We start from the raw sequence: 24,330 nt of genomic DNA, 5'->3' as shown, positions 1-24,330 counted from the left end.
TCACCAGAGCCGCTTTGAAAAATTCAGATGTCAGGCCTGACCCTGAGCTGACTGAACCAGAACCCCAAAGGGTCCAAGCAGAGGTTTGCTTTCAGAGCTCCAAAAGTGTTCTGAGGATTTTAAACCTCCTGATTGTCCTGGGGTCAGACCTTCTGGCTCCACATCTTCGGAGCCCAGCAGGAGGCTGTGGTACTCCCATCCCCAGGGGCTCCACGCGGTGACCCAGGAAGGCAAGGTTTTCTGCAGTGTGACCTGGCTACAGGGCAGTGGCGGGAGGGCAGGGGTTACATTTGGGCTCACCAGCTTCCAGTTCTAACCACCTGCAGGTCTGGGCCTCAAAGCCTGGCTCCCATGACATCTGTTCCCACCTTCTCTCCAGGACAAACAACCACCCTTTCCCCACACCAAGCCCTGGAACGAGGCTGGTCACCCATTAGTCCCGCAGCATGCCACAGGGGTCTGTCTCCACACTCCTGTTCCTGCCCAGCCCCTGCCATGCACACCCTCTTTTCATTTAAAGTCTCACTCTGTATTCAAGACCTGTCTCAAGGTTCTGTGTGGGAAGTCCTTTCACCCCCCGCTGGTTGGTAAAATAGATGATGACCTGTCTCCAATGCTGACGCTGTGTGTGACCTACATGAGCTGAGTGTCGTTAGCTCAGTGACCTCGCGGTCGCAGCTGGCATGCCACACAATGGGGGACAGGCATTTTTTAGTCCACTAGTGACGTCTATGTGAGCAAACAAACTAACATCCCTATGTGGGAGAGGCACTCATCTCACTGAACAAGAAGTGCCCCTGTTGAGGGGTCAGGCCGGTGGCGTGGCCTGCTCTGTGGGCAGGGTCGTGTGCATCTTTGTTTTTGTCTGAGATCCCAGGAGGGGATCAGGTCATTGACTCCTCTGTCTTTCACACTGACCTCTGCCAGGTACTCAGCGTGACAGATTCGTTCAGAGGCTGGAGAGCTAAACAACAAGCAAAGGGAGGTGGTGAGGTGTAAAGAAGTGTGGGTGACTGCAAGGGTGGACGTGAGGGCTGAAAGGCCCCTGGGCTGCGATGGAGGGGTCATAGACACACCTTGCTCTGGAGAAGGGAGGCCCAGTGGGCGGGCAATGGGGCCAGGAGGGTTGGAGCCAAGTTCAGTCACTCTTCCCATAATCTGGCATCTTCCAGCTGTGGGCTCCTTTTTTCTAGAATTTCTCCGGCCCAGCCTCTGGCCCAAGTCCCTCCTCAGACAGGTGGGCTTCAGTCCAGCTGAGTGCAGCCCACGCTTGACCAGTGGTGGCTTCATCTGTCACAATGTGGCAGGGGAGCAGGCAGCATGGGCGAGGGTGGCTGAAATCTGCAAAGGCTACAGGGCAGGAACAGGGCTTTGGAGTCACTCTCTAGACGTGCAGACGTAAACAAGCCTTTTAGCATCTGAGCCTCAGTGTCCTTATCTATAAAGTGGGAATAATACCTCCCTCACAGGGTTATTATGAAAAGTAAATAAGAGAATGTACATGAAGACCCAGCATGGCTCCTGGTACATTATGGATGTCCCATGTTTTTCTTTCTTCTTTTTCCTTTTCTTTTTCTTTTTTTTTTTTGAGACAGAGTCTCACTGTGTTGCCTAGGCTGGAGTGCAGTGGTGTGATCTCAGCTCACTGCAGTCTCCGCCTCCCAGGTTCAAGCAATTCTCCTGCCTCAGCCGCCCAAGTAGCTGGGATTACAGGCGCGCACCACCACGACTGGCAAATTTTTGATTTCTTAGTAGAGACGGGGTTTCACCACGTTGGCCAGGCTGGTCTCAAACTCCTGACCTCAGGTGATCCACCCACCTCGGCCTCCCAAAGTGCTAGGATTACATACATGAGCCACCATGCCTGGCAGATGTCCCATGTTTTTATAACTTATTAAAGCATCACCAGGCTCCTCAGATGTGTCATGAATGCTCCCCCAGCCCGTGGCCACCTCTGTCCCTGCTCTCAGCAGGAAGCCCCTTGCATGGCCTCTTCCATCTTCATGGTTCTAATTAGCAGCGGCAGCTCACCTGTCCCCTGACCTGGAAAGCCACCCTTGACTGAAGCACACCCGGGTGCTCCCTCAACACCAGTACAGACCGTGCAGCATGCCCTGCTTCACTGGAGTCGTGCATACCTGCACACCCACAGGGCCTCCATGGGGGCACTGGCCAGGTCCCGCGCCTCTCCATGATGCACTCACCTGGCGCCCAGAGCCATTTCTTGTGCCATGGCAGTCAAAGCCTCCTTCTCTGTCATGAATTCCTATTCTTTTTCTTTTTTTTTTTTTTAAATTGAGACAGGGTCTCGCTGTCCTCAGGCTGAAGTGCAGTGGCATGACCACGGCTCACTGTAACTTTGAACTCCTGGCCTCAATCGATCCTCCCGACTTAGCCTCCCAAGGAGCTAGGACTACAGGCACACGCCACCATGCCCAGCTAATTTTTTTAAATTTTGGGTAGAGATGGGGATCTCACTATGTTGCCAAGGCTGGTCTCGAATTCCTGGGCTCGAGGAATCCTCCTGCCTTGGCCTTTCAAAGTGCTGGGATTACAGGCGTGAGCCACCGCACCTGGCCCAATTCCTATTCTTACTGCCTCTTGCTTTTCTCTGCCCTTCACTCCTACAACCAAGCAGCCTTCATCAACTTCCCATTCACATGAGCATTCCTTGCTCCAAGTAGTACCTTCAGCTGTCTCCTGGTCCTCTGTGTGTATATCTGTGTATTTGTTACCATTGCTGTGTAACAAATTATCACAAACTTAGTGACATAAACATACTTCATGGTTGCCTCAGTCCCTAGGTCAGCAGTCTGGGCAGGCTTGGCTGAGTCCTTAACTCAGAGTCTCAGGCTGCAATCGAGGTGTCCTCTGGCTCTGTTCTCATCCAGAGGCCCAACCAGGGAGAATCTGCCTCCGTGCTCCCTCAAGTATGGACAGAAGTGATTCCCCGTGGCTGCTGCCTGAGGGCCCAGCATTGACAGCTGTGCTGTGGAGCCACTCAGGTCCTAGAGGCTGCCTACAGCTCCCTGCCCAAGCCGTCTCCACAGGCGGCTCACAGCGTAGCACTATAGGTCATCGAGGCCAGCGGGAAGCCCTGTCCTCGCCAGTCTTCTGAGTCAAAGTCTTCTACCACATAACCACAGGGAGATATCCCACCACCTTGTCATGTTCTCATAGAAGTCACAGGCACTGCCACACTGGGGGAGGAGGATACACCAGGGCTCAGGTCGTCAGGGTCACCTGAGTGCGTGTCCACTTCCTTCTCTCTCCTAGATCCTTCCTTCTCTCTTCCTCTGTCCCCAGAGCAGCCAGATGTCTTTCGGAAGTCACTTCTGCTCACCTCTCTCCCTGGAGCCGGCTTGGGTTGGGTGGAGCCTCTGCTCAGCTTCTGTCCAAGTAGCTCATCAAGAAATTTCTTCTGAACAAGGACTGCTCCCTTACTGTAAAAGTAATTCTGAAGAATATAACTCTCTCCCTTTCATCTGATTTCTCATTGCCCCGTACAGGGCCTGCTACTGCCGGTGCCTGATCAATACATTTTCAATGAGTAAGAAGTGGCGGAGGGCAGCAGCAGCAGAGTTCAGGGAAAGCCTCACCACCAGCATTTGAATGGGCCCTGGAAGACAGTTAGGAGCTGACCTTTAAAGATGTTTTCATGTTTTAAAAAATTAGATAAAGCCCTGGCAACATAGTGAGACAGACCCCATCTCTACAAAAAAAAAAAAAAAAAAAAAAAAAAGCTTTTAAAATTAGCCAGGCATAATGGTGGGCACCTGTAGTCCTGGCTACTTGGGAGGCTGAGGTGGGAGGATTGCTTGAGCCCAGAAGGTTGAGGCTGCAGTGAGCCATGTTAATGCCATTGTACTCCAGTCTGGGCAGCAAAGCAAGACCTTGTCTCATAAAAAAAAAATTAGATAAGCAAATTACAAACATTTTGGATAACAGAGAAGAAATCATCCTCTCCACATTGCTAATTCTGCCACTGTGATTTCTTCTCCATAAAGTTTGTTCTTATTCTTTCTGGTGAATTCACCAGATGCAGGGTGAGGTCCTTGGCTGATGGGATCAGAAGCCCAACTGTCTGGGCCCCAGAGCGGGTTGGGTCTGTCCCCCGATGCTAATAAGGGGCAATCAAATATGACAAATACCCATTTATTCATTCCCAGAGATCAAGACACCTGCCAGCGAGGACAGTCATCTGCAGGGTCTGGCTAAGTCTCTCTATGGGCTCACCATGCAGGGAACCCACTGGTTAAATCTGCTTGCTAGTGGGTCCATTTAATTATTTAATTGTATAACCCAGTGTAACTCCAGGTTTGCCATTTTCAGTTTATTTCAGCCCTCCCCACCACCCCCGCCTTATAGTGGAGTCCCATCATGTGTGCATTTAACTTAAGTGAATTCAATTACATGTGCTCTGAAAAAGGGAGAAAATCATTTAAATGAGACAGGAGACTCCTCGTTCCAAGGGCTCTGCCCCAGGTGAGGGCCACGAGAGAGGAGGGCCTGAATTGCCTCCACTGGCCTCAGTGCCCGAGAACCTGCCACACAGTGAGCACCTCCCTGAAGCCAGGGAGTTTCCAGGGCCTGCAGAGGGGCGGTGTTTTAGATCAGGCCTCTAAGTGTATGCGGACGGTCTCATCTGGTGTTTGCTTAAAGAAACAGCAACCCACTGCAAGGCTGGAAGGAAAACTGTCTTGAATGAATGTACACAAAACTATACCTCCTGGACTCTATGGGCAACTTAAGAGATTTCCAAGGGCAAAATTAATTATACTTGGTTTTTGCTTTATTGAAACTGAATACACTGAATATGGTCCTACTCCCCTGTACAAGCAGGAAGCCCAGTGTCTCCCTCTGGAGGCCTCCACTCCATGGCCACAGTCAGCTTATTTCATTCAGTGGAAGCTTCTGGTGTAAACAGAGCCGGAACATGGGGTCCTGCCACCAGCTCTGCTGCTCTGGTTCCCTCCACGTGGTGGCCCTGTGGAACGCAGGTCCTTCGTGGTCTGGTGGAAGTCTGCACACTGCCCCTTGCACGTGCACAACGCTGCTCAGGCCACAGATGCCTCCAGACCCCTAGGTCACCCCAAGTCACCCCAAAGTGCTCGATAATTGTTCCTAAAGCAGCCTCAGTCATGTCCTGAGATCAGTTCCCTGGGAGTTGAGCCCCAATTCCCATTTCCCTCCTACTGGGTTCATTTTGGGGGCCTTGAGTGCCAGGCCATCTCGGCTGGGGGACTCTAGCGAACCCTGGTGCTAACTTCAAATCACAGGGAACCAGGGCTCAGGTCTTAGTCTTTTTCCTCTCAGAAGGCCCTGATCCTCTGGTGCAAATGGGCACAGTTTTCCATAACTCTGCAGATGTCAAATTCTCAAGGAGGGGGTTTCCATCAAACCACAACAGTACCTCCCTTCCCCGGACAGTGCTGCCTTCTCATCCGACATTTGCTGCTCAAAGATTCTTTGCAAAATAAAATTGCCTGCAGGGGAACTTGCTCTGTCCACCCACGAACAGAGAAGCCTTGGACAAAAATTAGAAAATTCTGCCTCACATTACATTAGTATAGGAACGAATCGTCTAGACAGGACCTGCACTGGGGTTTGCCCATGTGCAGGTCCTGTCTTCCCATGGGTTTGCCCTCCTCAGCTCTCTTCCATGTGCTGCCACAGTTCACTAACATCATGCCAACTACATCTTTATTTAGAAAAGTCAAGCCTTTAGGGCCTGGGGGCCTTACTTTCCCATTCTCCCCGCAGCAGGCCACTTGTCACTACCCCAATCCTTTTTGCTTTCAACATACAGTGTAACCCAAAAAGTATCTTCCACAAAAATAAATCTGTAGCCTGCTTGCTTTGGTTTTCCCCCAACATGATGCCATAAGAATTTCCACGCTGCACCTTCACCTTGGTGATCCTGTTTCACTGTCCCACTGGGGAGGCACAGAGTTTGCAAAGCGCCTTTCCTGTCACAAGACACTTGGGAGGCCGCTAGACTCCTGGGGGAGCTGCTCTGCCCCAGAACTGTGGGTTCATCTTGAGTTCACCCTCTTAGACTCAGCCATAAAATAGGCACAGTGCTGTCTGCTAATTTACAAAGCAGGTCCCAGCAGGTGCTGTGTGTGTGTGTTTGCGTGCGTGTGTGTTTGTGTGTGCGTGTGTGTGTGCGTGTGTGTGTGGCCCTTTATGGCCCCATTCCACTGAGGCTAGAGTTTGCACCTAACCTTGGGAAGTCAACTGAGCCTTGTTTTCACACATCCTCAGACAAGCTTGACACAAGGAATTAGGGGTAGGTCAGACCAGCATCTGGATCCAGCTAGAGCCTCCAATTCTCCGCTTGCTTTTTGCCAAACCCTTCTCTCCCCTCATTCTTCAGTTTCTTAAACCAGGCGTCGTTCAGGGGAAACTGAATCCATGTGTTTGTGATTCACTAGGGCTGCGCATGGTAGAGTGTTCTGTGAGCTCCACATCACAGCAAACACAGCCAAGTGTGGGTGTGGGTTTGTCTGTGAAGCTGTGTTGTGTGTGTGTGTGTGTGTTATATTGTGTATGTATTGTTTTCCTTCCTATTTCTTGTAAGGACTTTAAACTGATTTTTCTTAGAATTAGGAAATCATGTTTGGCCAAAGAAACTCAACACTCCCTTCTCCCCTTCCTGAGGAACTCTAGTTTGGCAGAAAATTCCCCAACACCCACATTCTAACTTATTGGAAATGGGCCTGGGCCAAGCAGCCGTCAAAGTCTGGTTTGGGAGCCAGTGTGCAGGGGGCTGCCCGGACTCCCCAGGACAGGCCATGAGTGGGAGGAGGCAGAGGAGCGGGTGGCCAGAGGGCCAAACCGGCACAGCCTGCGCTTCAGACGCTGCCCCCCGAGTCACGGGGCAGCCACAGTTCGGCGAGCTCCACGGAACCTTCTGGTGTGAGCCCTGGGACCTGCGTTTGGCCCTCCTGCCCAGTCAGATGATTTGCCTTACTCATCAAGAGGGGAAACGTGGCCCGCTGCGGGCTGCGGGTGGGGTCAGACCTCTAGCCTGGTGACTCCGAAAAACTCCCAGGCTGTATCCTGCACCACAGACTTCCACGCTCTCACTCCCTTCCAGTTAGAGAATTCCTGCTTGGCCTTCGAGGCTCTGTCCAGCTGTGCCCTCCTCTGGGAGGCCCAGCCCGATGCCCGGGGGGCTGGCCCTGCTCTGGCCGCTCAGTCACAGCCACCCCCACCCCCGGGTTGGTGTTGCTCTGCTGCAGGTCTCCCCACCTGCTGGCCAGAGTGCCATGAAGAACACAGACCCACCTCGTTCACTTCTGAGCCCCACAGCACCCAGAGCAAATGTTCAACACCGGGCAGGGTGAGCACCTATCTCAGAACCTGGGGAGGTGGGCGAGGTTTTATTGTGCTGCCGCCCTTCTCTGTGGAGAACCACCGCGCTGGAGAGAGGCCCACAGGATGGCCCCGCCCCCGCCCTGTCCGGGGCGGACTCCAGGGACCCTGCTGGTGCAGGGAGAGGAGACAGGAGACCTGAATTTCCCTGACTCCTGACGGTCTTTGCCACATGGGCAAGGAAGGGGTAAGAGGTTCAACTCACGTGGAGTTGGAAACTGGCCCTGGCCCTGATTACTTTAGGGAATGCAGCCTTCTTGGTGGGGAATGGTTGAGAATGGCTGGAAGTCTGACGGTGAGCTCTGAGGGCTGCAGCTGTGGCTCCTCCAGCTTTTGCTTTTGATCCAGTTCAAGCCTGTCATTTGCACAGGTCCCAGTGGAGCGCCCTCTTGGCACCCAGGCCTGGGAAGGAGGGACCTTCAGAGGACAGCAGGGCATGCCAGGGTAGCAGCACCCACTGCCCATGCTCTGAGCCCCGCCCTCTCTCCCACCTTCCCTCCATGGAAATCAAGGTGGAGGCAAAGAGGTTTGGTCCATGTGGCTCCAGAGGGCTGGCTGGGCCCAATGTGGCCCAATGCTCTTCCCCGGAGGCAGATTTCACTGTGACACCAGGAAGGACTTCCTAATAAGCATCACCAGCTCATAGTGGAGGGGCTGACTCAGAAGGTAGTGAGTTCTCTGTCCTCTGAGATATGCAAGCAGAGGTGGTGGAGGAATTTCTGCCCTTGGGAGGGGGTGCTGAGACCAGATGGCCCAGACTTTAGCTAAGTGGGAGTCTGGGCATGCTGCCTCAGACCTCAGGAGGAGTCGGCTTGAGCGTGGGGCTTTGGCAGAGCCATCTGGGAAGCATGACTTGGAGCTGGCGCTAATGGGCATGGTACTGGCTGTCAGCTGCTGGGCCTGCCTTCTGCTCAGGGGAAAGGAAGAGTAAGCCATGATGCTCAGGTGGACTGAAGGGACCCCTCTTGCCCACAAACCCCCAAAGCCTCCTTCCTGCGGCCTGTCTGGTGGACTTCCTGCAGCTGCATCCCAGGGCCAGCTGGGGAGAGCCTCTGCGGCTGGGTCAGCCGAGGCCAGAGCCCAAGGACTTGGCTGCAGGGCTTGGGGCTCCTCACTGTCCCTCAGGTCTTCCCAGTGCCAGGAGGTTGTGACTGGATGCTGTCATGCTAGCAGAGTAGGGCTTGAACCCACTTACTGTGTGACTTTAGCAAGTTGCTTGCACACCTCCAGTGACTGGGAGGTCACCACTTTTCAAGGTAGTTCCTGCCAGAGCAGGACAGCTCTGCCGAAAGTTATTCCTGGCGCTGAGCTGAGAGCCCTAGGGCTTTTCCCGTCGTCCCCAGCATTCCCAGGTCTGCTGTGCTCTGGACCACATAGCACCTGCCCTCCAGCCCCCCAGCTGCTCCCCCCAACCAGGCACGTGCCTCTGTCACCTGCTACCTACCCCAGCTGCCCTCTACAGGACACACACACCCCACCCCGTCCCTTTCCCAGTGAGTCAAGGCAGGTCTGCAGCAGCCTCCACCAGCCCCCAGGCTTCTGAAGCCACAGGCGGGGGGCCCACCAGCCCTTTGGCAGCCCCACGTCCCAGGTGACTCACTAGCTGGCAGCAAGCAAAACCCAAAGTCCCCTCCCCACGTGTGCAGCCACGGCTCGGCCTCCCCCTCCCACCCCGGTGTTTGTGCACTCCAAGCTGTGGAAGCCAAGTGTGGCCCAACACATGTCTGTGTTCAGGCTCATTGTGTCAGAATTGGCCCATGGTCCCAGCCTGCTGGGGTCTGCTTGGATTCCCAACTCCCTCATCCAACACATTAGCTGTTCCTCCCAGCTTCCTGTCCTCTACAAATCTGCTCCACATGCTGTCGGGGGCCTTGGCCAAGCCATTGATTAAAATGACCAGAAAGGAGAGGGCCAAAAGCAGAGTCCTGAGGCTCACCTCTAGACACCCATTTCTACTGCCCAGGACAGTCATTTGGCTCCTTGTCCCTTCACCAAGCTCCCATCTCTTCCCAGATTTCTGGTGCTAACTGTCTCGATGTCACACAGACACACAACGCCACGGGCATTCCCCTAAGCCCATCAGGGGGACCAAGGCTGGTACTGGTGATCTGTTTTCAGGAAACCTTCAATGGCTGCTCAGTCACCAGGGCACACAAGCCGTCCTTTTCAAGTCTGATCTAGAATGTCACCCTGGTTTAGCATCACACACATCAGCAACCCTGCACCCAGGCCTGTGCCACACCTTGGGTTCTGAGGACCTAGAGCCAAACTAGGTACACAGTTGGAGGAGTTCCAGTCTGCTGGGGCAGGTGGCCACAGACGACAGAGGAAATTCTAACAATTGAAATGCAGTGCATACTTATCACATGCCAGGCACCACTCCAAACCAAGGTTCGACCTCACAGCAAACCAGCATCATCCCCATTCATCCTCAGTGGAAACAGAGGCACACCAAGGCTCAGTTAAATGCCCAAGGTCTCCCAGCGAGTGAGGGATGCTTACTCACGAGAGCTTCCTTGTCTTGCCTAAGGGTTCAGGGAGGCCTTCAGAGGGCGGTGGTGCCTAAGTGGAGACTTCAGAGCTGAGCTGCGTCTAGAGGACAGGAAAGGAGAAGCAGGTGGGGACTGGGCTCCCGGCACTCCCTGCCAGCCCATCCTGTGCCAGGCACTGGGTCAGGCCCTGGGGATTCGGGTTGAGCCCACTGGCAGGGTGGTCCGTAACAAACTGGGAAGCACAGGTTGCCCTGGGGAAGTGGGTGAGATGACTGCAGTCAGGGAAGGCTTCCCAGAGGCAGTGATGTCTAAGCTGACCCAGGGTTGGGGACATTGGGCTGGGGTCAGGGAAGGGATGGTGGATGGAGAGTTCCAGGCGAGAGGAAAATCCGGTGCAAAGGTACTTCCAGGAGCAGAGTGGACGAGGAGGAGAATGGCCCAGCCACACTGGACCCAGGGCAGGGAAGGAGCTGGGATGGTTGCGGAGGGCAATGGGGAGTCACTGGAGGACTTAAAACTGGGGGAGAGGCACCCTGCAGCCGGCAGCCTGCAGGCTCTCTTGGCTCTCTCTGCAGGGAGGTGTGACTTCGACTTCGACTTCCTGGGGCGTGGTTTCTAATCCCTCACCTTTGCAACCAGCTCTTGGCAAATGGCAGAGCTGCTCAGCACCTCCCAGTGTGAGATGGGGTCAGGAGTCCCACCTTGGGGGTTGGGAGAACCAGGGGAGGGTCAGTCAGCGGCCTTTTTCTCCCTCCATGGGGAGCCTGGCAGCCACCGCCTCCCTTCCCCCACCCCTGCAAGGGGAACAATTACCAGATTGAGACAGGCTGGGCCTCCCCACTGCCTCTGCCGGTTAATGTCTCTAATCACTGCAATCTCTTGATCCACAATCCCTGGGCTCTGAGTGGTGGCCAGATGGTTTAGGAGGGAGTTCCAGGCCTCCAGACTCCCAGAGGCTCTTCCCTGGGGCCCTCAAACACCTCAGGTGCTCCCAGGAGCACCCAGCCAAGCCTGGAGTGGGAGAGAGGTGGTTGCCTATTCTCCCCTCACCATAAATCACAGAGCCACAAGGAATGTTTGAAGTCATCCTCATGGAACCCCCCACTCTATCTGGAAGCCTCCATCCAGTATCTCAACAGGTGGCTATCAAGGATCCACTTGGATGCCTCCAACAATGGGAAACTCCCCACCACAAATCTGAGGCTCATTACCACAGGCAGGCTGTGAACACTGAGATTGAACTAAAAAGGCTTTACATGGACTGAATCACATTAAAATCATAGTTGGCTGGGCTGGGTGGCTCACACCTGTAATCCCAGCACTTTGGGAGGTCAAGACAGGAAGATCATTTGGGCTCAGGAGTTCAAGACCAGATTGGGCATCATCAAGAGACCCCATCTCTACTAAAAATTTTAAAAAATTAGTCAGGCATGGTGTTGAGTGCCTATAGTCCCAGTTACTTGGGAGGCTGAGGTGGGAGAATCGTTTGAGCCTAGGAGGTCAAGGCTGCAGTGAGCCGTGATCGTGCCACTGAGCCCCAGCCTGGGCAACAGAGTGAAACCCTGTCTCAAAGAATTAATAAAAAATAAAATCATAGCCCAAACCAGATCTTTTCCCCCACCACCAGAGTCAAACCAGATCTGTACCACAGAGAGGCACTGTGGGAGGGGGAACGCCACAAGGTCCTGAACCAGAAATCCCTGTTCCAATCTTGACGCTATGGTTCACCAACTGGGGGGCCTCGCCAGTTGCCTCCACCTCCCTGTGCTCCATTTTCCACGTCTGTAACTCAGAACTATTGTATTGGGCTGTCCAATACAACAGCCATGAGTCAGAGGAGGCTACTGAGACCCAAAATGCGGGCAGTGCAACTGAGGAACTGAACTTTTAATTTTATTTAATTAATTTAAGTTAAAATTTGGAACCTGAAGTAGTATAATTTTTTTTTTTTAAACGGAGTTTCATTCTCGTTGCTCAGGCTGGAGTGCGACAGCACAGCCTCGGCTCACTGCAACCTCTGCCTCCCAGGTTCAAACGATTCTCCTGCCTCAGCCTCCCGAGAAGCTAGGATTACAGGCATGCGCCACCACACCCAGCTAATTTTGTATTTTTAGTAGATATGGGATTTCACCATGTGGGTCAGGCTGGTCCTGAACTCCTGACCTTAGGTGATCCACCCACCTAGGCCTCCCAAAGTGTTGGGATTATAGGCGTGAGCCACCGCTCCTGGCCTAAAAATTTTTATATTGATGACACATTGAAATGATAATATTTGGGATAAACGAGGTTAAATGATGTATTAAACTTAATTTCACCAAAAAACTAGTTTCACCTGTTTCTTTTCACTTTTTAATGTGACTACTAGAAAATTCTAAATTACAAATGTGGCTCGCAGTGGAACTCCACAGCGCCTCACTCGGAAGGTTGTTGAAGGATCCAGTGAGCTGGGTGTTCAGGTGTCTGGGGAACAGTAAAGTCCCAAAGAGATGATGGCTTCTGAGGCTGCTGGGTCCTCCGGGAGGTGTCTTCTCCATCACACAAGAAGACGGGCTCAATCTAGAAAGAATAGAGAATGTGAAGGACTATTCAAAACAAAATGAAAATTATTTATAACACCCAAAGATAACGGTTACATTTCCTATAGAGTTTGCTTGTTTCCGTGCCCGTCCGTGCGACCTGGTCTCCCACCACTACTGGGCACCAGCTGCAAGTTCTCAGAAAAGTCACCTTTAACAGCTTGGTCCTGAAGCCTGGGACCTTGAGGAGCCTCAGCAGGGAGGAACTCCTCAAAAAGCCAAAGGGCAGGGCCTTACACCTCCTTTCTGTGCCTGTGAGGGCTGTGGAAGCCAGGCCCTCTGCATGCCCAGCCCCCGTTCTTCTTGGCCTCTGCCCTCACCTGCCATGGCCCTGGCACTCTGGGGGAGGCTGACCTATGCTGCCAGTTGTCACCAGCAGTTCCCGCGGCTGTTCACCTCTCCCTTCCGCCATATGTGGGGAGGGAGGGAGGCTCCAGCACAGAACGACTTGGGTCCCAGGATTCTCTCCATTTCGTCCATGGGTGCTCTCCTGTCCAGAGCCAATGGGGGCCCCAGGGTGCAGTCAGGGGTCCCTCTCGCTCTGTCTAGAACCTACACTCCCTCCCACATCTCATTCTGTCCCTGAGTTGGCGCCACCCCTGTGTTAGGCTTCTTCTTCCCCGGAGGGGCCTTCTGAGGGGCTTTTATCCTTTTCTGAAATCCAGTCCTCACCTGCGCCCCACTCCATGCAATCCCTCAGACATGTCTATGTGCCTAGACCGCAAATCCAGAGGGGGTCCTCCATCCCAGGAGGTTCCAGGGCTCACTGCAGAGATGCAAACGATCTGGTAACTTGCTTTTCCACTTAGCGTTGATTTAGGAACATCCTTCCAGGGACATGACCCCTCCTGATGGTTGCTGTGCCATCCCTTTCTATCTAATCTGCATCGGTGAGTTCTTAGGTCGGGTGAGTTCTTAGGTTTTTGATCTTATAAATACTACTTCAGTGACCCTCCCAGTACACCATGTTTACTTTGATCTTCTCAAATCTAAGGAATTGTTAGTTTTCCGTTCTAGACATTCAGCAAATTCTGCCGCCTGAGTTGTGCTAAACGCCACAAGGCCACCCTATTCCTGAGCTCAGCCTATCTTCTCTATCCCTTCTATCACCAATCTGTCACCAATCCTCAGACATTACCTAAGCTCAGGCCACATCGAACAGCACGGTGTCTCACACTTTCCAGCCTCCCTTCTGCCTTCTGCTGTCTCACTGCCGGGCATGTCTGCCCCATCTCCAAATCCTCTCCCATTTCCAAGAGCCAGCTCAAATGCCACCTCCTCCAGGGAGCCCTTCTTGACTTCCCTAGCTTGAAGTGATTCCCTCTTCTCTGAATAAAGACAGCATTTCCTTGTGCCCCCTTCCCTTGTGGTTCTGATGCTCCCACATAGTCCAGGGGCCATTTGAGTGCACTTGTGGCCCAGTGTCCCTTTCCATCTCCCTCCCCATTCCCTGGCAGACTAGGAGCTCCTTGAGGTCAAGGACAGGTTCTGATTTCTTCCTGTGGGCACAGGGCATGGCACACAGTGGGCATGTGAGAAAGGTTTGAACACATATGAATGAAGGAGGACAGGCCTGGGTCTGGCCCTGAGTTCTGGCCCAGCCGGGCACTGCTCTCCTGTATGACCTCAGGCAGGGCCTGCTCTCGGGGACATGGCTTCCCTGTGGCCTGAGGCAGCTGGACCCCACTGTGGGGGTTCTGTCATGGTGGGAGGACTGTTTGGCCCTGGGGTTGATGCGCCGACCCTGCCTGGGATAATCTCTCTTGGATAATGATTGCAGGGCAGCCCCCATTTCCTCTGGCTGCACAATCCCATTATGAGCCCTTCAGGATTTATGTCTAAGACCCACCCTAAGCCCATCACTAACATATGGCATCCTGGCAGATGAGGATGAGCAGAGATTGTAAACACTCATTCATTCATTCATTCATTCACTCCTTCACTCAGCAGGTCTGCTTCCAAACTGCAGACCCAGCATTCAATCAGAACCTGGACAACCCTGGAGGCGCTTCCGGTAAACAGTTCACAGTTCAGTGAGGTGGGGACAGGGACAGTGGGAGGCACAAGGACTGTGGAACCAGAGAAGGAGGCTTCACTCAGCTTGGTGGTCAGAGAAGGCTTCCTGGAGGAGGGGACGCTCAAACTCTGTCTTACCAGAAGAGTAAGCCATTGTGCCAGCGAGCAGGCAGGGCAGGGCCCTCACAGGCAGTGGCTCCCGCTGCAGGAGGGGGCCGGTGTTCACGCTCAGCCCGGGGCTGGATGCTGCTGCACCGAATCTAATGATAAGAGGAGCGTGGCTGGGGATTATCTGCTCTTGTTTACATGATTAAAACCAGACAAATACTTCTTTATCTGAAAGAATGAAAGGGCTTTGGGGAAAAATCCTTTTGGCAACAAAGCAAAGCACAAGCATTTCCTTAATTAATCTCTCACGTCCCCCCGCCCCCCACCATCCCACACCCCCACAACAGCTGCAAGAAGAGTCGCTCTGGGGCTCCGGGGCTCCAGGACTTCGGGGCTGACCTGCACTGGCAGGCAGAGACCGAGGCCAGGGTGGCTGGGGGTGGAGAGGAGCTGAGAGGAGAGAGACCCACAGCCCTCTCAACATAGCCACCTATGACAGGGAACCTGGGCCCAGGCACAAACCCAAGATGGCCTCATTTTACAGATGGAGATCCTAAGGCCCAAAGATGGGGGAGTGACTTGCTTGCTGAGGCCACACAGCCAGTTGGCAGAGCTGGGACTAGGACCCGGGTCACCAGTCCCCAGCCCAGCGCTCTCACTCACTCCCTCATTAGCTGGTCCAGGGGCCTGCAGGAACCGCCTGCAGTGCCGTCCTCTCAGGACCCACAGGGAAGTCAGACCCGTCCCTCCTTTCACAGACAGACAGGCAGGGTCCTGATGGAGCAACCAGCGGCTGTGGGAGTCCTGGAATGGGCTCCTCACTTTGGGGGAGAGGCAGGTAGACCTCAGAGGTAGCCCGAGCTTGATCCTGCCTGGTGGGCAGGCGTTAGGAGAGTGAAGGAAGCTTCTAAGAGGACATCAAGCATGGGAAACGGCAGGTGCAGAGGTCTCAAGGCGCGGGGCCTGCACCCCAGGGCATGGGGCAGAAGGCAGAGCAGAAAGAGAGGCTGGAAGGAGCACAGGACTGGATTGTTGAAGGAACGGGGTTTCCTGGAGCACTGTGAGGCAGTTGGGCATAGCCAGGAGGGGCCGAGTGAGCAATGAGTGCCCAGCCAGGCCCTGGCCTCCCCACCACAGCCCCTGACCCCCTTGCCCTCCCAGCTTGATGTCCGGACTTGCCTCCCTGGATGCCAAGACCTCCAGCCGCCTGGGCGTCCTTACCGTGGCGTACTACCTGTGGACCACCTTCATGGCTGTCATCGTGGGCATCTTCATGGTCTCCATCATCCACCCAGGCGGCGCGGCCCAGAAGGAGACCACGGAGCAGAGTGGGAAGCCCATCATGAGCTCAGCCGATGCCCTGCTGGACCTCATCCGGTAACCATTGCCACCCACACCCCGCTCGGGAACGCCAGGCCCAAGCCTGCCCTGCCAGGGTCCCCAGAGGCCAGGACGGGGTGTAGGGATGGGGGTTGAGCTCCGGGCTGCCCACCGAGATCATGCTGCAGCGTCTGCCCCACCAGGCTGGAAGCACCTTGCAGGCAGGACAGGGTCTGCCCCTCTCTACCTGTGGCTGGGTGCAGAGCAGGCGTCTGTGAGCATTTGCTGATGCCCAGCCTGTAGGATGGGAGGCTGGCGGTTGTTGGCCCCTCCCTTTCTTTATTGGTCCTCTTTTCACAGATGAGGAAATGGGGCTCAAAAAGGTGCCATGACTTTTCCAGAGTCACCGGTAGGTAGGTAGTGGAGACAGGATTCAACCTAGGCCTGTCTGACTCCAAGGATGGTGCCGTTTGCCCTGCGGTGCCACCCGCTAGCCACGGCAGTACAGCTGACGTTGCTTCTCAGACCTAGGCTCCCTCTCCAGGGAAGCACTGCAGACCCAGCGGCACAGCCACCTTCCACTCCCCCTCCTTGGGTCCCCTGCAGGCCACCCCTGCTCCTCTCCTTCATGCATTCGCTCCCTCACCAGTGGAGCTCTGTGCCAGGCCCTGGACCAGGGGACTCAGAGCCAGCCCTTGCCCTGCAGGAGTGGTCAAACCCTGGAGCAGACAGGGACAACGTGGGGGCCTGGGGCTGCAATGGGGAAGCTGGGGCTGCCGCTGAGAGCAGGAAGCCACCGCCCTTCTAAGGGAGGGGAAGATGGGGAGGCAGGGAGGGCAGGCCCGGGGGCGACAGCTGTGCAAAGGTCCTGAGCTGCAGGGAACCGTGTGGGGGAGAAGGCATCGCACAATCAGTGTGACAGAGCAGAAGGGGTGAGAGGCGGGCAGAAACTCCTGCGGGAGAATCCAGGTGGGGACGGACCTCAAAGGGCACCGTGAACCAGGCCAAAAGTTAAGTTTTATCCTAAAGGCCACAGGAAATGGGTTTTACACAAAGGAGTGACATGATCCAATTCAGAAGATTCACTCTGACCAGGGGTCAGAGTTGTGGGAGAGGTTGGAGGGGAAGGCAGAGCCAGGGACAGAGCCAAGTGGTGGCACTGGGGATGGAAAAAGAGGCACATGGCAGGGCTGCTCAGGAGGGACCCTCAGCAGGAGGCGGGTGAGACAGAGGTGAGGTCTGCTGATCACCCAGCATGAAGGTTTCTGGCCCATGCATCCAGGTGGATGGTGGTGTGGTCACCAAGTGATGGATGGTCTGCAGCAGGAGCAGGCATCCTGGGGTAGGTGTCCACTGATGGTTGGCCAGTGGTTGTGACTCTCATGGAGGAGTCTAAGCTGGAGACAGAGGTTTGGAAATCACCAGGGAGAGGTGTTAGGTGCAACCCTAGTGGCAGAGGGGCTCTTGCAGGACAAGTGGTGAGAGAGCAGGGACTGGGATGGAGCCTGGGAAGCCCCACCCAGGAATGGTCTGCTGGGCTCCACAGGCTACCCCACTAAACCCACTCAGGGAACTCCTTCTAGGACTTCTCACTTTCCGATCAATTTCAGATCTAAGAAGTCTAGGCCTAACATTAAAACCCCAAACTCATGCAGTTTAACCCTGTCCTAGTCTTTTGGATCTGACTCAGACTGGGAAAGCTGCAGTGTGAAGAGGGTCGTGGTGAGTTCGTTTCTCTTTCCTGCTCTGCCTGCTCCCTGGTGAGAGGTGAGGGAGTTGGCCAGGACGGGTTGCCCAGACTGGGAGTGGGGTGAGCTGGAGCAGGTGCTCCCTGGTCATGTCTCTCCAAGAGTACTTCTGCGGGTTCTCTGGAGCCTCTTCTCTCTCTTGCATCTCTCACCTGCTGTCCCCTGGACTCAGGCAGTCTATTCCATCTGGCTACTTACAATGTCCTCCCTAGACTGGGGCTCTGGTTGACTCCTCTACTGGGGTCACCTCACCCCCTGGGTGACCCTGTTGGGTCATATCTGGCCCATGGGAAGCATACACAGCCCTATTAGAAGTGCTGGCCTTTCCCAGGGCCTTTGGACATGAGTCAGGCACCAGCCCCTACATTCCTCAAATCCTAAGAGACTCAAGCCAAGGTCTCTGAACAGTTCTCTTGGCTTGAGGTTGTGGAGAAGCATTCCTTTCCTCCCCCGTGGGGATAGATGCCCATACACAGGCTCCCACCCGCTCTCTAAAGAAACTCTCATTCCCTGTATCAGCTAGTTACTGCTGCATAACAAACCAACCCAACATTTATCAGCTTAAAACGACAGCCACAAGTCTACAGGTCAGCTGGAAAGTTCTGCTGATTTGGACTGAGCTCACTCACATGTCTGCAGGCAGCTGGTGGCTCAACTGGGGAACAGTTGGTCTAGGGGAATCTTGGCTGAGATGATTCAGCTGCACTCTTTGTGGTCTTTGTACTCCAGCAGGCCAGCCTAGATTTATTTCATGGTGGTGACAGGATTCCAGGAGAGAGCTAGCCCAGGCATTTTTTTTAATAACAAAGGTGGAGGAGCAAGAGAGGAAATCAAAACATGCAAATGTTTCTCAATCCTCTGCTTTCAGCAAGTCCACTAATATCCTCTTGGCCAAAGCAAGTCAGGTGGCCAAGTCCAGAGTCAAGGTGGGAAGGGACCACAATGTTACAAGGGAAATGGAGTCTACAAACCAAGGCCATCAATGCAATCAGTCTACCACTGCCTTCATTACTCCAGGAAAATCTTCAGCTTCTCTTTTACCCTTTAGAGTGTGTGATGAACTAAGGATCATGAAATGCTTGCCATGTTGTTCCTATTGCGTGGTTGTCACCTATAGAGTCTGGAGCCAGAAAGAGATCCAGGCAGGGTCTGTTCTGTGAGTGCTTACTTGGCCAGCGAGACTTCATCCAGTACCAGTGCTTTGAACACCTTCTGGACTCTGGCACTTCCGAATTCAGTCTCCGGCCTGGAAACCTCTCACCTGAGTTCCAGATTCTCACATAAAGTGTCTAGAGGCATCTCAAAATTAACAGGCCCAAGTTCAACTCTTGATTTTTTCATAAATCTGCCCTTTTCTCGCCCTGCCCATCTTGGTCTGACATCTCTCATTCTCTCATACCCTGCAGCCAGTTCCTCAGCAAATTTTACCTTGAAAATGAAATCCCAAGCCATGGCCCTTCCACCTCCCCTGCCACTCCCGCCATTGCCGCCCCTCCGGTGTCCGGCCTGGCCTCCGCTTCCTCTCTGCTTCCTGTGGTCTGTTCTCAGCACTGCAGCTACAGGCATCCTTTTCAAAACCTGCTCTCAACCCAGCACATGGCAACAAAATCGTAGCCTGCACTGCGGCTTACAGGCACTTGCTGACACACGTCAGCCTCTGACCTCCGCCCCGACTCTCCCCTTCCCTGCCCTGGCTCCAGCCCCACCTGCCTCGCTGTCCTTCCCATCTGGGTGCCATTGCCGCCTCTCTGGATGGCCCTCCCAGCAGAAAGCATGCAGCTCCTTCCCTCACTCCATTTACATCTCTCCTGGGTGTCGCCTCTCCTGGGGCCTCCGAGGCTCTGTCTCTCTGTTGTCTTCTCTTGCGTCACCTTTCCTCATAGCCTTTCTTAGTACCCAACATGATCACATCGATGTGTTTCTTTTCTTCCCACCTCCACTGGAATGTAACATGCCCTGTGAAGCCTGGCTCTTTAACCTCTGTTCCCTGCTGTATCCTGGAGTCTAGAACAGCACCTGGCACAGAGTGGGTGCACAGAGTTTGCTGAATGCACATGTGGGTTTCAGGTCATCAGTGGCGTTGGGGTCTGACCCCCAGGAGGAGCTGGAATGGTCCAGGGAGAACGTGCCCAGCAAGCAGGTGCAGAGGCCTAGGAGGGGCCTTGGCTCACGGCTGCACTGTGGGCTTTGCACAGCAGACAGAGCAGCGGCAAGCAGAGAGGCAGGAGGAGAACTGGGAGAGTGGATATCCTGGAAACCGAGGAAAGAGGAACTTCAAGAAACCTCGTTTCTGAGATCTGTTATTTCTAGGATGTGGTGATTCATGGTTTCTTGGATCTTAATGATTCAGAACGGCTTCTCCACGTGGTGGAAGGAGGTGTCGGTGCTGCCTGCCTCACCACTGCCTGCCCCTGCTCAGGGGCTGTGGGGCTCGGATCAAACACACATGCCACAGTCAAATGTTCCAGAGTGTTTCCTGCTCTTGGGTTGCTTTTCACGTGGTGAAAATGGATCCTGCTGCTTAGAACAGAAAATTGATCCTGCTGCTTAGAACCGCACCCCCTACCCCCCAGCGCTACCCCACCCGCTCTCAACCCTGAGGCAAGTTGTTCTGCAAAGCTGGGTGTTGGGCCTACGCTCTCACAGTTTCTTGGTCAGAGAGTGGGGCTGCAGGGAGAGAACACAGGCGTCCTGGGACAGGAAACCAGAACCTAGGAGACCTGTGGCCTCATCTCCACTCTGACAATAATAAGTCACTGTGTGACCCTGGGCAGGCCAGTTCCCCGCTCCAGGCCTCAGTTTCCCCAGTGATTTTCAAGCTCCCATCTAGCTCTGTGGTTCTGAAACACAAAGGCCTATGAGCCAGTGAAGAGGCTACAGGGCGTGAACCGAAGCTTCTGGAGGAGGGTTCTGGGAGATGAGGTTGAGAGGGCTGGGCAGAGTCCAACCTTGAAGACAGGAAGCCCAGGTTGAGGGGCTGGCTGTTAGGCTTTCGGAATGGGAAGCTGGTGGGTTTGGGAAGGATGGATTAGAGCAGGGTGGAGTGGACAGGTGAGCAGAGGCATGGATGGGGTGCCCTGGGAGGGGCACAGTCACTTCCGTTCCATTCAGCCCCCCTGTATTCAGCTGCTGCTCTGGGTGAAGACATTGTGCTGGGAGCTGGGGAGCAAGTACAAGTGCCCCTCACGCCCCCACCCCAGGGCTGCCCACCATCTCAGGACAGACGGACAAATGGGTGCACTGACGGTGACTCCTGATGCTCTGAGAGGCTGTGAAGGAGATGGGGACACTGGCAGTGAGGGACCAGGGGCCTCCTGACCCTTGCCCGGGCCCACAGCAGGTGTCTACCAGGCACTGAAGACTGAACAGAAACACAGATGACCAGGCAGAGAACTGAGAACCAGGGCAAGTGGGACAAATGAAAAGTGGGAGCCCACTGTGTGGGGACATAAGGCACACCTCAGGGGCAAAGATCTGCATCTATGTCTCAAAGATGATTCCAGAGGAACACAACGGGCCATGTCCCTGGATGACCCGCCAAGACAGGAATTCATTTTCCAGGGCTCCAGCGGGGGCTCCAGAACGCTGGCGCCTGCTCCCAGTGCAGCGCGCAAAACAGAAACCCAAGCAGAGCACTAAGCAGGGCTGGCCCCTTCTCTCTTTTTTTTTTTTTCCAATCTTATTAAAACACCACAGAGATTAAGTAATGACTGGGCTCTATTTATAGCTCCCAACTACCCTCTCAGGGATTGGAAGAAGCTTCCAGGAGCTGTGCTTGGGAAGGAACAATTCCCACCTTTAGGACTTGGTCTGGGGACATGTTATTAGGGGTGGGTTTGGAAGCATCTCGGTGAGAATTTGCAAGTAGCAGGGGAAGAGGGGAGCTGAGAGATGGACTCTGGCTCTGCCTGGAAAACGTGCAGAGAGGCACAGGGCAGAGTGTGTGGATATTTGATAGGCATGGCTATTAATGTCCCCAGGCACGTTCTGTGTTTTATGTAGCTGCCACCAGGAGCACAGACCTCATGGGACAAGCAGAAAAGTCTTCCCGTGAAGGCTCAAAGCCAAAAGAAAATGTACATTTCCCCATTTAATAATCAAAGGTATAATTCTTGATTAAAATCTGCAGGATAAATTCATTGGTTATTAGTATAAGAACACACTAGTCAGGACTTGCTTTTGGCTGCCAGATCAGCAGAGGCTTAAGTAAGGTAAAAGCTTGCATTTGCTCCTGAAGAGCAGTCCAGAAATGGGAGGTGGGCAGCTGGCAGTCGCCAGGGTCCCATGCCCCGCCCACCCGTGTGCTGTGCCATGCTTAGCACCTGGCTTTCATCTGAGTCTCATGGTCCACGAAGGTTGCTCAAACTTTAGCTATTATCTCCGTGTTCAAGGCATAAAAGAAGAAAGTTGGAGGAATGGACCAAAGGGTCCTGGCTGAATGGGCATCTCCTTAAGAGTTTTCCAGGAATCACCACCCAACAACTTTCACTCACTTCTTGATGGCCACCCCATTAGCAAGAGAATCAGGGTTTGATGGCAGTCCCATTTGGTCCCCACAATATAACAGGACTTCTATTAAGGAAGGATGGGAGAATGGAGACTGTGTAGGCAACCAGCTAACCCTGCCAGGGCCCACATTTAAAATGATTGTAACTGTAAAGGAAGTTGTAAATAAATGTCTATACAGGTACAAGTTCCATTTGGCTTCTTATGACCTTCCACATGTTCTCCATGTGTGTGTGAGCTGAGTCTTGAAAGATGGGAAGAGAGGAACTGAGGACAAGAGTGAGTAGGAGGCAACCCAGGTGGAGGCAGTGTGAGTGTGGGGCCGCAGGTTGGAGGAAGAGCAGGCACGCAACGGAAACCTCTTAGCAGATGCTAACCTCAGAGGTGGCATTTCTCACAGGACACAGTCCTAGAAGGGGACTGTGAAGACAAAGATATAAATGCTTTTAGAGAAAGGCTGCTGCCAGGACCACGTGAGGGTGCCCATCTCTCACCAAACCTCCCACACCGTGCACTGTCGTTTTAAAAATACTTTGTCAGTTTGACAGGTGGAAATATCTTGAATTTGTTGATGAAACTAAACATTTTAAAAAGCGTTTTTGGCCATTGCCTGGTCGTATCTTTCCATCATTTTCCTGTCGGATTTTTGTGGTCTATTGGTTTACGCAGCAAATATTTACTGAGTGCTTGGTATGTGCTGGGAACTCTTCCCGGGGCTGGAGACACAGCAGTGAACAAACACAGAGTTTCCGCCCTCCAGGGAGCTGATATTCTGATGAGAGGAGCTAGTGAAGGTAGAAACCAGGCCAAGATTTGTAAAAGCTCTTAGTAGATTTAAGATGGTAGTGCTTGGTCACGCAGTCTCTCCAGTTCGTCACTTGCTTTGTGGTTTTAGCTGTATTGCAATATGTCTCGGAGAGCTTCTCAAGCATTCAGCTTTGCATTTTAGCCTAGTTTTAGGTTTACGGAAAAGTTGTAGACCGTACAGAGAGATCCCACACGCCCTTCACCCGGCCTCCCCTGATGTTAGCGGCTTACATAACGAGGGTACATTTGTCAAAACTAAGAAATTAAATTGGTTCAACACTATTAACTAAGTTACGGATCTCGTTTGGATTTCATCAGTTTTTCCACGAATGTCCTTTTTCTCTGTTGCAGGATCCAATCCAGGATGCTATGTTGCGCTTCGGGATTTCTTTATTTTCATGTAGTAAAATCTATTGATTTATTGCTCATTTTGTTCTTAGAGAGTCATTTCCTATACTGAGACCTGATAAGATCTCAACCTGTATTTCTTCTAGCTTTTTATGGTTTCTTTTTCTTTCTTTCTTTCTTTTTTTGACAGAGTCTCACTCTGTCCCCAGGCTGGAATGCAGTGGTGTAAGCTCAGCTCCCTGCGACCTCCACCTCCCGGGTTCAAGCAATTCTCCTGCCTCAGCCTCTTGAGTAGCTGAGACTACAGCAAGCACCATCACACTCAGCTAATTATTGTATGTTTTAGTAGAGATGGGGTTTCGCCATATTGGCCAGGCTGGTCTCAAACTCCTGACCTCAGGTGATTTGCCTGCCTTGGCCTCCCAAAGTGCTGGGATTACAGGCGTGAACCACCATGCCCAGCTGGTTTCATTTTTCAAGGAATTATTTATTTCTTTAAATCATTTGGAATTCATTTTGGTGTAAGGATCTGACATCTATTTTTCCAAATAGTTGGTCAGCTACACAGTATTCTATAAAGAATCCTTCATTTCCTCACTGATTTGTGAAACAACTTTTATCAAGTATGAAACACTTAGATGTGCTAGGTTCTGTTTCTGGGCTACAGCTTCCCTTACACGGACTATTCCATTGACTGCTGTGTCAGTATCACAGTTTTGACAGTTATATCTTTACAGTTTTTTTATCTGGTAGGAAAGACTCCTCCACCTTTAGCTTTATAACAAAATATGTTACTAAGAATAACGAGCCCCCCTGTGTGAGAGGTCCCGTGTTGGGCCCCACAGATAGGACATGAACAACCAAGTCCCACCTGCAAGGCGGCCCCTATGTGGGGGAGGCAGACAGGTGAGCCAGCGACCGCACGGTGGTGTGGCGGAGTGGCAGTGACCCACACACAGAAGGGCCACAGGGTCTTGTGGGGCAGTCAGGGAGGGCTGGACAGAGGAAGAGGTGCTTGATCTGTGGTAG

At 53.3% G+C, this 24,330-nt stretch overlaps 1 protein-coding gene across 3 annotated transcripts in view; it reads left to right on the top strand.

Annotated features, from left to right (window-relative positions):
- Positions 1 to 24,330, top strand: part of SLC1A7 (solute carrier family 1 member 7) — a 54,763-nt gene that overhangs the window by 11,801 nt on the left and 18,632 nt on the right. For 2 of the 3 annotated variants that reach the window (XM_050803103.1, XM_050803096.1), the window contains exon 3: positions 15,734 to 15,949. The exons of the other annotated variant lie outside the window; for it this stretch is intronic. In XM_050803103.1, the coding sequence (XP_050659060.1) occupies positions 15,734 to 15,949 (216 nt within the window). The remainder of the gene's footprint in view (positions 1 to 15,733; positions 15,950 to 24,330) is intronic. 3 annotated transcript variants of the gene reach the window in all.

The sequence above is a fragment of the Macaca thibetana genome, chromosome 1 (genome assembly GCF_024542745.1).
Source record: "Macaca thibetana thibetana isolate TM-01 chromosome 1, ASM2454274v1, whole genome shotgun sequence".
NCBI classification, from domain to species: domain Eukaryota; kingdom Metazoa; phylum Chordata; class Mammalia; order Primates; family Cercopithecidae; genus Macaca; species Macaca thibetana.
This window is presented reverse-complemented; position numbering and strand designations above follow the sequence as displayed.